At 51.0% G+C, this 14,897-nt stretch overlaps 1 protein-coding gene across 1 annotated transcript in view; it reads left to right on the forward strand.

Annotated features, from left to right (window-relative positions):
- Positions 1–246: 246 nt before the first annotated feature.
- Positions 247–14,897, forward strand: part of LOC130261341 (fer-1-like protein 4) — a 35,917-nt gene continuing 21,266 nt past the window's right edge. Inside the window, exons 1-20 of the mRNA XM_056507450.1 lie at positions 247–391; positions 482–537; positions 1,513–1,601; positions 3,081–3,180; positions 4,862–4,953; positions 5,548–5,589; positions 5,696–5,860; positions 6,138–6,198; positions 7,288–7,419; positions 7,537–7,599; positions 8,593–8,677; positions 8,957–9,116; positions 9,334–9,517; positions 10,295–10,481; positions 10,691–11,055; positions 11,385–11,493; positions 12,242–12,440; positions 13,147–13,267; positions 13,890–13,990; positions 14,557–14,644. Coding sequence (XP_056363425.1) covers positions 313–391; positions 482–537; positions 1,513–1,601; positions 3,081–3,180; positions 4,862–4,953; positions 5,548–5,589; positions 5,696–5,860; positions 6,138–6,198; positions 7,288–7,419; positions 7,537–7,599; positions 8,593–8,677; positions 8,957–9,116; positions 9,334–9,517; positions 10,295–10,481; positions 10,691–11,055; positions 11,385–11,493; positions 12,242–12,440; positions 13,147–13,267; positions 13,890–13,990; positions 14,557–14,644 — 2,478 coding nt within the window. The 5' untranslated portion in view covers positions 247–312. The remainder of the gene's footprint in view (positions 392–481; positions 538–1,512; positions 1,602–3,080; positions 3,181–4,861; positions 4,954–5,547; positions 5,590–5,695; positions 5,861–6,137; positions 6,199–7,287; positions 7,420–7,536; positions 7,600–8,592; positions 8,678–8,956; positions 9,117–9,333; positions 9,518–10,294; positions 10,482–10,690; positions 11,056–11,384; positions 11,494–12,241; positions 12,441–13,146; positions 13,268–13,889; positions 13,991–14,556; positions 14,645–14,897) is intronic.

Consider the following 14,897-nt stretch of genomic DNA (forward strand, 5'->3'; position numbering starts at 1 on the left):
GGTCCTGCGGCCCAGGGCTCCCTCGGCCCGCTGAGGGCTCAGCCGGCGCCCCCGGGTACAGGAGGTGGCTGTGCGGGCAGGGCCCCACCCTGCTGCCGTGGCCCTCGGCCCGCTGAGGGCTCAGCCGGCGCCCCCGGGTACAGGAGGTGGCTGTGCGGGCAGGGCCCCACCCTGCTGCCGTGGCCCTCGGCAGGGGCTGCCCTCACGGGGCACTGCGCGGGGAGTGTCCGGCCGGACCGGCTGGGCGAGCCGGGCTGAGTCACTGTGGGCGGCGCAGGCCCGAGCGAGGGGCAGCGGGCCCGCGGCGGCTCCATGGCGCTCAGCGTCGCTGTCCGGCGCCTCTCCCAGCTGCCAGGCCATGGCGAGCGGCAGGTCCAGCTCAGCTTCCGAGGTGGCTCCGGGTGGCCAGCAGGGTGGGGTTTGGGGGGTTTGGGGCTGCCTTCCCCTGCTGGCACCTTACGCCTCCTCTCTGCTTCTCAAGGCTTCACCCAGAAGACGAGGAAGGTCTGCTGTGGCGCAGAGGCTGTCTTCGAGGAGGTGAGGAAACTGGGATCGTGTGGGACAGGGACGGGAAGGTCAGTGTCTTGGTCATAAAACCATAGATTGGTTTGCGTTGGAAGGGACCTTGAAGATCATCTAGTTCCAACCCCCACACCATGGGTAGGGACACCTTCCACTAGACTGTTTTCTGGAAATTTCTCTGCTGTCTCCTTCTTTTGCTCTGTCCAGAGGGGCAGATGGATCCCTCACATTGTGTATGTAACCTACACATACAAGCTGCAGGAACTGAAATTCAGCTGAGTGATGCTGCCTGGAAGCCTGGGCACATGAAAGCTGAAGGGAAAGCTCCCTCTGCCCTCAGAAAGCCAGATCGTCACTGCAGTGGATGCCCTGTGGGACAGGAGTGAGGCTTGTCTGAGTGCATGTGTGTGTGTGTGTGTGTGTGTGTGTGCAGGGGCAGGGATGGGGAGCATGTCCACCTCTGCAGTGCCATCCCCGCTCAAGCCTGTGACAGCCCACCTGTGGAGTGCCACTGGGGTTCCCACCTGTCCCTTGCTCAGGTCCCAGTGCCAGTGTGCTGCCTGTGAAAGGCACTGAAGGTGGCCGTGGAGCAGGAGGCACAGCCACAGTTTTGGGTGTGTGGTGAGTTGAAGCCTCAGAGTAAAACTTTTCTATGAGCCACATGACTCCCTGCCCAGGTGATCTCTTCTCCTCTCTCTGTTCCCACATTCTGCCTAACTCCACAACCTGCTAGCTCAGGCCCCCAGCAGGCACAAGCATCATCATTTTTCCGGGGTGGTGCTGCTCTGACTTCTTTAGCAGCTGACCTGTGGCTCTGTGCTGCTGGAGGGGTTCTAATGCCTGGCCAGCAGGAAAGTAGCTTCTCATCACAGCTGCTTTTCATCATGTCCATGGACTTGGTTACCTCACAGGTGAACCAACCAGCCATGAGACATGAGAAAGTCTGGCTGAGAATGAGTGGTCATCCCTTCCTACTCCATTTGTTTGCAGCTCTTTCGTTGGCCTCACTACGGGAAGCTTGTCGTGGGCGAAATGCTGTCCATTAAGGTTTACAACTGCAGCAAGGTTTTCAGTAACAGGTGGGTCTTTTGATTATTGGGGTGACAAGGAGAGGTGGGGGAGGAGACATACTGGTCTTTAGTTGTCTACTGGCAATAGAAAATGTTTATTGAAAATTTGATGGAAGGAAGTTGAGCAGAATGCCAGTTATAGAGGAAGGATGGAGCTGGTTGTTCAGGTGGGGCAGAAATGCTGTGTATATTAAGTTAAATAAGAGGAATGACTTAGTTGTGCCAGCAGTAACAGGGACAATATAAGGATCCAGATCAGACCCTCAGCTGGGACAAAGTTTAAATGAGGTCCTAAAAAGCAGCTACAAAGTCAGGTCTTGTGGCAGGCTGAGGACCTGCTGTCACTCTGAACATCCTTGTGGTGACTGTGACCATGCTGCACCCAAATTCTATATATCTGTTGGTGGAGAAAAGCCCTGAATGCATCATGTTATGGTTTAACCTTTAATAAGGCAGCAATTTCAATGTAAAAGATCAGCCAGAATTTAAAATGCTTCTAGGTGGCACAGGCATGACACTGTGAACTCAGTGGCTATTCCAACAGTTGTAAAACGCTGCAGGGAAACCTAAGAATAGAGATGACAGATTGAGTAGTGGAGCAAGATAGGCAGCAGAGGCATGTCCTTCAGGATGTGTGAAACATGAACATGCAGACAAAGGTGCAAACTCTGGTAAGTAAATTTTAAGAACTGAAGGAAAATGCAGCAGCTAATAATGCAAACCTAACAAGTTTCCATCCAGCTTATAATGCAAACCTTTTCAAAGATGCCAGAGAGGGCATGGAGAAAACAGATGGGCACAACAGATGTGAGACACAGATGAAGACAGAGCAGAAAGTGTCACAGGATGTTGTGTCACTGTTTTCTGGATGCTTTTTTTTTGGGAGCTGGATCAGAGGAATTGTCTCTGACTGAAATGTCAGTAGAAACTGCTACAGGACAAAGAGATAACTCAAACAGTAAGAAAACAGGAGGACCTGACAGGGCAGCTTGGAGGGGCTGTGAGCAGGAGAGTGGAGGTCCCAGTATTCCCCAGGATGTAGGTACTGATGCTATGTACAGTGTTGTTGCAGTCTCTCTTTTTATTTCAGTGTTAGGAAAATTAATCCACAAACACCAGAGGTTTATGTCCTAAAAGGGAGAGAGGAGTCCTGTAACTTTATTTGAATAAAGGGAGAAGTCGTGGGCATTTTCCACAGGATCTCTCAGATTTTTGGAGGACGTAGCCTCCCTTTTATCCCAATTTCCTGTCTGCATTTCCCTCTCACTTTCCCCATTGGCTGAGGTACTTGAGAGGCACAGACTTCTCAAAATCCTAATACCTAAGACTCCTTTCTGTTGTATGCCCACCCCTTTTTCTTCTCCTTGTGTCAGTGGAATTTCTATGGAATGTATGGTTCTTCCATTTGTTTCTTTCATCTCTCTGTAGCTAGCATTATTTACAAGCAGACTGTCTTTGTAAAGACAAATCCCTCACTCCTTTCACCAGGCTGCTCGGCACACTTGTCCTCAGCCTTCAGCACCTGGTGACCTCTGGAAGGCTAATCCTGCGGGAATCCCTCGTGGACAAGAACAACAGAGTCACTGGTGTAAGTCCTGCGTGGACAGCCTGGCTGTAACCTCATGTGGCACTCCCCATGTGCACTGGGGGCTGAGGGGGAATCCAAAGTGCTGTTTGAGCTGGAAGTACTGTGGCATTTGTGCCATCTCTGCACAGGGATGCAGACACTTTACATCCACCGAGAGGTGTCTAGGAGAATCTACAAATGCCTGAATGAGCAGAGGGAGGCTTTGTAAAACCTCCTCAAGTCTGGGCAATGGGTGCAGGAAGTGGCATCTCATCTGTGTCATGCGCTATGAAGTGCATGTGTATGTGTTCTACAGTGATGGAGTGAGGTGGAAGGTGGTAGGGTGCCTTGGGACCCCCAGCACTAACTGGATGGCTTAATGAGTGTCTGGGACAGCATGAATGTCTCTGACACCTGACTGCCCCTCTGCTCTGCTCTGCTCTGCTCTGCTCTGCTCTGCTCTGCTCTGCTCTGCAGGTCCTGCTCTCCTCCTGCCCTGGCACTGGGGCTCAGTCAGTCCTTTGTGCTTGTGGAAGATGAACACTACCCTAAAATGAGCTGTTTCGTACCAGCTGGGTGTGCAGACACAGCTCAGTAGATTCTGGGCTACCAGACCTGTGTGCCAGGGCAGCTGGCAGGGCAGGAAGAGCAGAGGTGGAGGCAGCAGTCCTACAAGGTGCTGCATCTCTGCTTGCTCTTCACACAGGCAGTATGACTAAACCCCATGGTGGCACATGGCTCTGTGGCCACCAGACCACTAGCCTGAGTGGCACAGGCACAGGTTGCTGGTGTTGCTGGACTTCTGGATCACAGAGCAGGTCCAGGTAGAAACTGAGAATTTCCAGGATGATTTTTAGTCCGTGCAGCTCAATGGATAAATGTTTATGCCAGCAAAGAGACAGCACCTTGGTGCTGGTGTTGGTTTGAAGGGGTTCCACTGTACCCTGTGGCCCAGCCCCTTTGCCCCTGGGTGCCTCTTCCCTTGTGCTAAGAGCAACACATGCTGATAAGCTCCTCTAATCAAAACACAACCACATTCAGTTTTGCCTGGTTAGTTTTGGATTGTGCAACCCTGGCTGCACAACAGCTGCAGGGGACAGAAATAGGACAGGCAAGATTGTCCATCCAAGAGTGGCCCGGGACCCTCTCACCTCAGCTTGGAAAAGACATGACCCCAAGAGAGAGGTTGCTCCTTTAGCAAAGTGGGAATAAAGCCATTAGACTTCCTGCTAGTCCAAGTCCTGTTCTCCTCTAGGACTTGAGTTACTTGCACCCGTTTTTCTCCTGGTGGTTAGGGATGCTCTGCCATCTGTCTTGTGCTCCTCAAGAGAGACTACTCCAAATCCTGCATGTTTTTGTGCAGGGGTCTCCCCTATTCCCTTGTTAAAAATACCTCGAGGTGACTCTCCTGGCCTCTTTATGGTAGATTTGTAAACTTGAGCCAGCTTTTATTCAATGAAACATGGAGTTTGAGAAGCTGTGGAGGAGGTGTTTTGTTATGTCTAGCTTGCTGATGGATGCAGACAACAGAGCCTGCTATAAATATGCTTCTTGTGGGGATGTGACCACCTTTCTTCTGCTTGTTTCCACCAGCTTCTCACTTCTTTTTTTTCTTCCATGCTTCCCTTTCTTTTCTTTGTGACATTTCTGCCTTTGTTTTGTGGCTGCTGAGCTCTCAGGCCATTTCACTTTCTGCTTGTAGATCTACATTGAGTTGGACTTGCGCTACCAGCCTCCAAATGGCTCAGCGGGGAGCTGGGTTGAAGAAGATTTTATTTATCTTATGAAAGACAGGTATGGAAATCCTAGGAAGAGCAAATTTCCAGGCAGTTTGTACAGCTGCCTTTGTCAGTGGCAGCCTTTGGGGTGCAATCCAGCCTCATTTACTCTCCACTTCTGGCCAGGCTGGTGCATCTCAACTCTACAGCAGTAATAAGGGAGCAGGGTTCTTGGATAAAAACACCTTGTCATCACAATGAGCCTTTGACTTGATCTGCTGTAGGTGCTGGGAGTCCTGGGACTCCCTGGGAGAGCCTTGAGAGCATTTCTACAGCCTTTCTGGCTTGTGGTTGCAAAGTTGCAGACTGCATGGCTTTGGCCTCCAGCACCTCCATGCAGCCTGCACACTGGTGGTGCCCAAAGCCAGGGGAGTTGTGGGTTTCCAGGCAGACAGGATGACAGGCCACAGCAAGGCCTGCAGAGTGTCATTTGTGCAACTACAGGGAAAACAGCAGACAGTGGATGGACAGTGGATAAGTTTAGGAGAAAATTGCTGGTGTCCCTGCCAAGAAGCAAGCAGGAGAGTGGCTGGGGCACTGTTACTTACATGCATCAGGAAGCAGTCATGGCACACTGGTCTTTGCAGGAAAACATCTTTTATTTTTACAGTTCGGACTTAATCATCCACAATCCTGGATTTGAGCAGCTGGAGTAAGTAGCCCTTGAATGTCTTGGCTCACTCTCCTGGGTGGAGGGCAGTGCACAGCCCACGTGTCAGGGCTGATGTATGGCTCATGGCATGGGATGGGGCTTGCAGGACTGCCGAGTGCCCAAGAGGGAAGGAGCTGGACAAGAAGGCTGCTGCACTAGGCAGGAAGCTGGCAAAAGGTCTGGGGACTGATGAGGAAGAGGAAGAGGAGGAAGATTTCTATGATACATCTGAGATTGAGGCCTCGGGCATCATCTTCAGCCCTGTGAAAAGGTATCCATGGCATGCTCTTTTTTCTTGTCCTTGCTTGGGTTCTGGGGTAGAAGGTGCCAAATCCTGGGAAATTCCTGCAGCTCATGGCAATCTGCTTCAGCAAAATGTTAGAAAATTTCCATCTCTAATGGCCCTAGACAGGGTGTGTTGGGGATTTGCTCATTCCCAGGGCAGTGGGCCATCATTTGCCAGGTTTTCTGTTGCTTCCCTTGGTGGGGACTTATTCAGGTCCATCTTGACAAGGACACCTGCTCACCTGGGTTTTTCTTCTGTGCAGCCGCTCCAGACTCTGCTCTGCACGGGACCTCTTTGCCATCCCAACACCACAGAGTTTCCAGGTACTGCAGCTTTGAGTGCATGTCCCCAGAGCTGCCTCTGGCCCTGCAGCCAGTCCTCACTGCCTTGCTGCAGGCCTGGGCTTCTCCAATTGCCACATACTCAGTTGTGGTCTCTAATCATGCTTTGTGTGACTTCCCCAGGCAAGATGTGAGATTCCCTGAATGCATCCATGAGTGCTGGCCTCAATCTCAGTAAGCCCACATAGTTAGCTATGGATAAACTGAAGGGAATCAGCTACACATGCCATTGCAAAATACTGACTGAGCAGAGCTTCAGAGAGTACCCAGGCATGCCTGGTGCCTGCCAGCTTTCCCAGTCTGTCCTCCTTAGGGACAGCTGTGGGACATGACCAGGGCCCGAGGGCTATGTGGGAGCCTGCTTGCACATGCCAGGATGCTGTTAGGAAGCTGTGGCTCTGGCTGATTATCTGACATTTCAAGGCAAGTCTCCCAGCCTGGCTATGGATTTAAATCCTTCCCTGGTTCTAAGTAAACATAGACTCACATTTAGTCCTGTCAGCCAAGCAGGAAGTTTTTGTGAGGGTTGAATTTCTTACCATCATTCTCTTGAGGCAATTATTCTGTACCTTAACGATAGCCTAATTACTTGCATTGAGAGCAAATGTGAGAACATTTCTTGCATCTCTTAGACTCATGAGCAGTTGCTGTAAATGAGACAGCCACGTTCCAGCCTTTCAGTGGTGTCCATTCAAAGGATTCAAAGAGGAGTATTAACAGAAGATAAAAAGGGCATCTTCTCCAAGATGCTCTGTGGTCCCTGCCATATGGGAGCAGTGGGTTTGCAACCCCTTGGGATCAAGTGCTGCTTGGAAAATCTGCTCTTGTTATAAGTACTGGGGCTCTTACACTCGATTTCCTCACTTGTCTGAAAGAAATAAGTATCTCAAATGCTACTTTGGTCGGTCCTGGCTGCAGCAGATTTCAGCAGCCATGCTTTTGTCTGCACTGAGAGTGCCCTGTACATATGCTTACTGGTATTGTATGCACAACACCTCAGGATGGAGATGTAAACAAGGAGAGTGCTGATTCAAACAGGGAGAGTGCTGATTTTCTCCCATATTTTCTCAGGTTGGGATTAATGTAATTGAAGCCCAGAAGCTGGTGGGGGTGAACATCAACCCCTTTGTCGTAGTCAAGGTGGGAGAGGAAAAGAGGCACACAGCGACACAGAAGTCAACAAACTGCCCCTTCTACAATGAAGTATGTGACATGGACAGACTCTGTCCTTGCCCCACTGGTGTCCTGAGTGACTTGGGACCATCCTTGCAAGGGATGCCTGGAAGCCTGGGGCTCAGCTATCTTGTTCTTCTCTTTCAGTATTTTTTGTTTGACTTCTATGAGCCAAGGGACATTTTATTCCACAGACTCATAGAGATCTCGGTATGTATGTGTTCCTCTTCATCTTCCATGTTAGAGGTACAGCCTGATGCTTCTGTGTGTAGACACTGGGAGCAGTGGGCAAAGCAAGGATGGCAATCCCATGGTTCCAGCCAGAAGCACCTGCCCACTGAGAGCCACAGGGCCTTCCTGTGGCTGCACTGGGGCAGAGACCTAGCCCTGCTCTGAGCCAGTGCTGGGTAGTGCTGCCTTCCCACCTCCTCCAGGTAAGGGTTTTTCTTCACTCTGTGACTGAAGTGGTGCCTCTGGGACACTTTCTTGCCTTGTTGCCCTGCTGTTTTGGCAGCAATTCCCTACTGCCCCTTAGCCTGGAGCCTCTTATTGCAGGTCCTGAAGGTAAGTGACTGATGTGAGGGGAGCTCAGAAATTATTTGTGCTATAGAAAAGCAGGCAGAGAGGTTGAAAATCCCTTGGCCCAAAGCACAAAAGTTTCCCCAAGACACAGGAATGTTCTGAAGATACAGCTAAACCTGGCCAGAACATCCTTTGCCAAGTGGTCTCCAGCACTTTCCCTGTGGAAGACTGCATGTCCCCTGCTGATGAGAGTTTAGCAATTGCTGAGCAAGACTTGGGTTTTGGCAGAGACACTAGCCTTGTGGGGTCATGGCTTTGCCCTAACCCAGCAGGATATGGACTCAAGGACTTCCTGTGGGAAAACAGATCTGTCCTAGCTCCATTGTTGGGGTGTGGCTTACCTGGGTCTGCAGAAGCTGCATTGGTTCCACATGACGGCCTTGGTCTGGGTTTGACTGAGGGCTATGGGCTGGTGGGCTTTGTGGGGCTGGTTGGTTAGGAATGGGTTAGTCCTAGGGCTAACACTGATGGGTTAATCTGCATGAGGAGATTGCAACCAATGCCTCAGCTATGCTTTTGAATAAGCACCTCTTGGCAGCCCTGTGTTCCTCAGAGATACCTGGATGTGTCACCTGGCTGCCCACACCTCATGATGCTCAGGGGGACTTGTGCTTTCTGCAGGTTTTTCACTCAAACAAGATACCATTTCTGGGAACTTGCATAGGAACATTCAAGATGGATGTTGAGACAGTGTACAGCCAGCCAGGTATGAGGGGCTGCATTGCATCCTTGTGCCTGACCCTTGCTCTGTCTGAAACTGCTGTTTCTTTCATGCTCTAGTGGGTCTGATCAGGGCCTTTGCTTTAAAACACTTAGTTTGCATGAAGACCTGAGCTTGCTTCTCCACCCAGCTGTCTGAAGGCAGGTGACACCTTGTGCACCTTCAGAGGCAGGGTCAGGGCCAAGGCAGTCTTTGTGTGGATGGAGCTGGATGTGAAATGGTAGCCTGGCTGCTCCCTAGTGGACTCCTTCTCTTCCCTCTCAGATCACAGATTTTTCCAGAAGTGGGCAGTTATCAGTGACCCCACGGACACCCAGGCAGGTGTGAAAGGCTTTGTGAAGTGCAACATCTCTGTCTCTGCACGTGGGGATACTGTGGGCTTCCTTCCCACCTATTCCAGGAGCCAGGATGAAGACATTGAAAGGTAGGTGCAGTGGGATCTTGCATGCTCCTGGGGAACACTGCCATGTCTCTCTTCACACTACCTTTTTTGCCCTATTTTCCCCTCTTCTACTGGGCAAAGACCCAGTGAAAAAGACCTATGGTAAGGCAGGATCCAGTCTTCCTGCCAGTCAGTGAATTTCCCATCATTGTGTTCCATGGACTCCAGGAGAGAGGCAGAACACGAATTTGTCTTACAGGAACCTGCTGCTGCCTAAGAGAGTCCCTGCAGAGAGACCCTGGGCCAGGGTCTGCATCAAGCTGTATCGTGCTGAGGGCCTGCCCAGCATGGGAGCAGGCATCATGGGTGGTATCTCCAAGATCATAGGGGAGAGAAAAATCTTTATCGACCCCTACGTGCAGGTCTCATTCTGTGGGCAGCAGGTGAGTCTGAGGGGAATCTGTGTTGGGACAGGCTGGTTCTCCCTTGGCTGTGTGGCAGCACATGGTGGGCTCATGGTGCCAGGAGCCTCCATGGGGCACAGCAATCCCACTGAAAACAGGCTGGGAAAACCCAGGTGTTGGTGTCTTTAGCAGTGCCCTGAGCTGTGTGGCCATGGTTGTGCAGTGTCTGGATGAGAAGGCTGTTCTCTGCTTTTGTCTCTACAGAGAGCTGCTCATGGGGCAGCCCCAGCCCTGGGCACAGCTACTGGCTGAGCAACTGGCTTTGCAGGCAGAGATTCATATCCTTAAACATAGGGACAGGGTCAAATAAATCCTGGAGTAGAAGTCCTTTTTCTGTGTCAAGCTGGGCTGAGCCTGAGACCCTTGAGAGACTTTACTGAGATAATGATCTGGTTTTTGCACACAGGGTCAGGGTTTCTGGTCCTGTAATATTCATTAATATGAGAATCAATCCCTGGGCAGTCTTGTGGGCCTGGAGTGCTCCAGGCAACCCTTAGATACCTCTGAGCCTGCTGCCCCCTTGCATTCTCTTAATTGTGCAGGTCATGCCAGGGCCTTGGGACAGCCTCCCACTAAGGAAACAGAGAGGAATTGCAGGAACAGGGATAGAAGCAGAGACACTGCTGCCCCCAGAGCCTGCCCAGCACTGTCTGCAGGTGGTACAAGAGTACATGCCATTCCCAGACAAGCTCTGAGGTTTCCCTTTCTCTGGGCACTGGTTGGGACTGTGTGGCTTTCACACCTTCTCCTTCCCAGGGAGAAACGTCAGTGGAGGCCAGCACCACTGAGCCCGAGTGGAACGAACAGATCAGTTTCATTGAGATGTTCCCCCCTCTGTCAAGGAAGATCAAAATCCAGGTGCTGGATGATGCCAATGTTGGTGACGTGGCCATTGCTACACACTACATTGACCTGCAGGAGATCTCAGACCCTGACAGGAATGGTGAGGCTTGGCATGGCTGCCTCGGGGCAGGATGTCCTGGGCAGCCCCATGCTAGGCACGTTCTGCTTGGCATGCTGCTCTCCTGGGGTGGGAGCAGAAGTGGCTGAAGTATGCTGACTTTTTCTGGTCTGGTGTCCTGGGCAGTGCTCTTGGTGGAGATCTCTCTGCAGCAGCAGCCTGGAGCATAATGAAACTCCTTGTCTCTGCAGGCTTTAACCCCACGTTTGGCCCAGCCTGGGTGAACCTGTATGGCTCCCCTCAGAACTCAGCTCTGGGGGATGCCCACAGAGACCTCAATGAGGGCAGGGGTGAGGGCATCTTCTACCGTGGGCGCATCCTCGTGGCTGTGACAGTGGAGATCTTCAGCAGCCCCCGCGCGGCGGAGAGGAGGCCTGGGGACAGGACGAGAGGTGCCCTGAAAAAACTGAAGCTGAAGAAGAAAAGTAAAAAATCCAAGCAGAAAACGAAAGAACTGAGCCAGCTGCAGGGAGAGGAGGAGGCTGGTTGCTCTCAGGAGGCTGAGCAGCCCAGGGAGGTCACTGTGGAGGTGGAAGAGCTTCATCCGCTCCCTGAGGTGAGTTCTGTGCTGACAAAGGTGCCAGTCTTTGGCATGCACAGTTTTGAAGGGAAAGAAGGAAGGTGGGAGGCAGCTGCCATGGTGCAATAGGCACCCCTTAGCCTGCAACCTGCTCAGTGGCTTCACACAAGAATCAGCCAATCCATGGCTCTGCACTAGTACCTTAGGGTTTCAAAAAATCTTACTCTGCTTCTGGCAGCCCAGTGGTGATCAGCAGCGTCTGCTGAGGTCCTGTGGGAGGGTGGCAGGCATCTGTTGTGCCCTGGTGCTCAGGCAGTGTTGTGGCACACAAGGCTCTCAGGCTGATTTTCTGTCTCCTTGCTCAGAATGTGTTGGGGAGAAAGGATGAATTTCTTCTCTTTGCTGCCTTCTTTGAAGCCACTATGATGGACTCCTCTCTCATCTCAAAACCTGTCAGCTTTGAAGTCTCTATAGGTGGGTATTCTCCAGGGCCCCATGTCCATAAACCATGAGGACAGTGTGAATCTCCCTTACAGCCAAGTCAGTTCTTGACACTGCCCTGTCAAGTCAGCTCTGGAACTTGGGAAGGGTTGAGGAATGAGTCAGGGAGTGTGCACAGTGCTTTACTTACTTGAAAAGCCTGAAATTTCTTCTGTGGGATTGGAGATTTGCACCATTTGTGTGAATTGTTTAGGGAAAGTTTTGGGAAACTTCTGGTAAGTGGGGGTACAAAGAAGTAGAAGGATTTGGTAGCAAGAAAGGGAAACAAAGGAGGGAAAGCTGGGATACTGGAGCTGGCCATGTGGCTCTGAGGGGATGTGACAACAAGTGATGGGTAAACAGTGGCCTGAGAATGGGTCAGTCCTGCTAAGCTGCATGGATGGAGATCTTGATGTTGTGATACTACTTGAGGAGCTGATGCTGGCCCAGTGTAGGGATGTAGATGGTAGTGAGCAGGCACTTGGTGGAGCTGGCAGACCTGGAGAAGGCATACACAAGGACCTCCTTGCAACTGTCCAGCTCCCTCTTGGACCTCCTGGTTGTCCATGTGATGTGCTGATGGTTGGATACAATGGCTGCTTCCCAAAGCAGTGAATGCCCCTGTGCTTCTCTTGGCAGAAAGACTGTCAAGAGTCTGGTTTTGCCAGCTAGAAAACCTCTTTTCTAAAAAAAACCTGAGTGACCACACTTATCTGTTTATAATTTAATGCTCACCTTCAAGGAAACTATGGCAAATCTGAAGAGGCTGTGACCAAAGGATGGCAAAAAGCAGAAAAAGGAGAAGTGAAAGAAGAAAGGCAGCCTTTACTGGATGCTGTTTCTGGTGATGAGCTGGATGCTGAAATCCTAGCTCCAGCTTTAGGAGCACTGAACAAATCAGTGACAAAGAGCCAGAGACCAGAGCCCATGGAGTATGACAAGTAAGTCTCCTGTATCTTTCTATCCCACCTTTCCTGGAGCTGTCACAGCTTCCCAGGTTGGTTGTTCCAGATGTTATTAGAGGTCTTCTCAGCAAGTTTCTCTTCTCTGCAACCCTGCAGCTTGCCATGGTCCAGCTGGCTGGGATTTCCCACTAGCTCTACGAGCCCTCTGGTGTCTGCTTGATGTGTGCAGATGGCCAAGGACAGGGTCCCAAGGAACCTGAGACCTGTCAATAACAGCCATCCCTTTTCTGCTTCACAAGCAGCATCCTAAGGGCTTGTTTGGAGTGAGGAAGAAGGAGAGGAATAGCTATTCTGATGATATGTTTGCTCTGTGAATGCTGCCTAATTTGTCCCACAGGCCTGGCAATGTTGTGGTCTCTGTATTGTAAGGCCTGTTTCTGCTACTACTTAGTCACATAGCAGCAAGAAATCTTGACAGCATTCTATGCTCCTGTCAGCCTCATTCATCTGAGGATGTGTTTCTGTCTCTGCTAGAAGCCCTGTGTGTTAGCTTGGGATGGCAGAGGGCAGATCCAGTAGCTTGCACCCATGTCCATGGTGCAGAGCTCAAAGCAGCCAATTAATTCCCTATGAGGGGGAGAGAGTTCAGCCTCTGCTCCCTTCTGGGTGTGCAAGCACATGTGTTATGACATGGCATATGCTTTCTGTGGCAGTAGCCATAACCTCTGCCTGCTGCCCTTAGGTCATACTGCTGCCTGCCCATGAGGCATGAAAAGCCCTGCGTGTACGTGTGGAGCTACTGGGAGGATCACGCCTGGAGACTCTGCATTTCCAACAGGATTGTCAAGCTGGCAGAGCGCCTGGTAGCCTCTTCAGGGTGTTTGTCTGTGGCATGCTCCTTCCTGGTGTGCTTTCCTTGTTGCATCTGTGCAAGATGTTTGCTGTCCTCACCACCCATGCAAGTCCATGTCTCTCACAGGGCTCAGTGCCCCCTGCCCTTTGGACAGGTTGGGTGGGCCACATGGATTCGTGCTGTGCAACTGCCTGGTGGGGGTTCCTGGAGGAGTGAGTGATGTGATTTGATCTCTGTGACAACAAGTTCCTCTGCTGCCAGTCCTGAGCTGCGTGAGCCCTGAGCAGATGATTTGGCAAGCAGACTCTAAGTCTTAGGTTATCATGAAGGGGATGCAGTCTCTAGTCTGGACTTTGCCTTTCCCTTTTGGGCTTGAAAATATGAAAGCAGAGCTTGCCACAGTGTATGTTAGTGGCTGCTGAAGGACTGAGATACAAGGTGTTGTAACAACAATGTTAAGGTTATCCTCAGGCTCTGTGGAGTCCCTGGCAGCATGGTGCTCATCTGCAGCACTCATGAATCCCTGTTCTGCAGAAAGGCATAAGCCATTTGTGGCAAATGCATCCTTGCAAGGTTTTACTCTGACCCCTCAGCCAGGTGCAAGCTTTGTGAATATTGTGATTTCACTACAGGAGCAGGGGTTGGATGACGTGGAGAAGCTCTTGAGAAGACCAAAGGCTAAAGCAGAAGAGCGGCTCAGAGAGGTGCTGGAGGAATTTGTAGCTGGATGCAGGTTAGTATGTCCCTGATTTCCTGAAGTTTCTTGTTTTCAGGTTAGGAAGTCATATCATGTTCTGCCTGGGCTATGTGCAGCCTTCTCTCGTCCTTTTGAGGTGGATGTGCAGAAGAAAATGAGGATGACTTGGGAAAAGGACCCTCCCTGTAGCTCTTCAAGCTTGGAGAGGAGAGCCCAGTCCTGTTCTAAGAATCAGAGGGGTCATAGATGTCAGCCTCAGTGTTCCTGGGCCCCCATGTGTTTCCTAAATGTGAAGGACATTTCCTTTACTCTTTTGAATCATGCAGTCAAAAGACCAGTGTTTCAATCCCCATGACTGCCTGTGGGGATTGATATGCACTTCAGTCCACAGTGCAACCATAGAAAGTGAGCCTCAGGTGCTGAGACTCCCCAGTGTACCTTCTGAACCAGCAAGCTTGCAGAAGAGAGGGCTTTGAAGAAAGAGAGCCTCCTGATGCACCTGGATTGGTACCAGGGATTTGGAGCTTGTGTCCTTGCTGTGAACTGGGCTCAACATGCTAAGTGCAGAAGAGACAGAGCCTGTGCAGCTTTTCTCATTGTAGGCAATATTCACTCAGCGCAGAGAGAAAAACAATGGCTCATCCAAATAACCTGGACAGATGTCGGACAAAATACCTGATGCGCAACGTTGTAAGTTGTGGGGCTTGGTGGTGTAATTGTAGGGGCTTGGTGGTGGTTGGTGGGAGCATGAGCAGTCTCTGCTCTGGGAAGGCTTCTGGAGGATCACCTGGAACTGATGCTGAGAAGGAAATCTGGAGCTAAGACTCATTGCAGTGACAGCAGCAGGAAGTAAAATTTAGGCATATCTGAATCCCAGTTCCCTTTCTCTGCTTCATTGCATGTCATCACCTGAGCTATGGTGAAGGTATTCTGCTAAGCCTGA

The sequence above is a fragment of the Oenanthe melanoleuca genome, chromosome 20 (genome assembly GCF_029582105.1).
Source record: "Oenanthe melanoleuca isolate GR-GAL-2019-014 chromosome 20, OMel1.0, whole genome shotgun sequence".
Lineage (NCBI taxonomy): Eukaryota > Metazoa > Chordata > Aves > Passeriformes > Muscicapidae > Oenanthe > Oenanthe melanoleuca.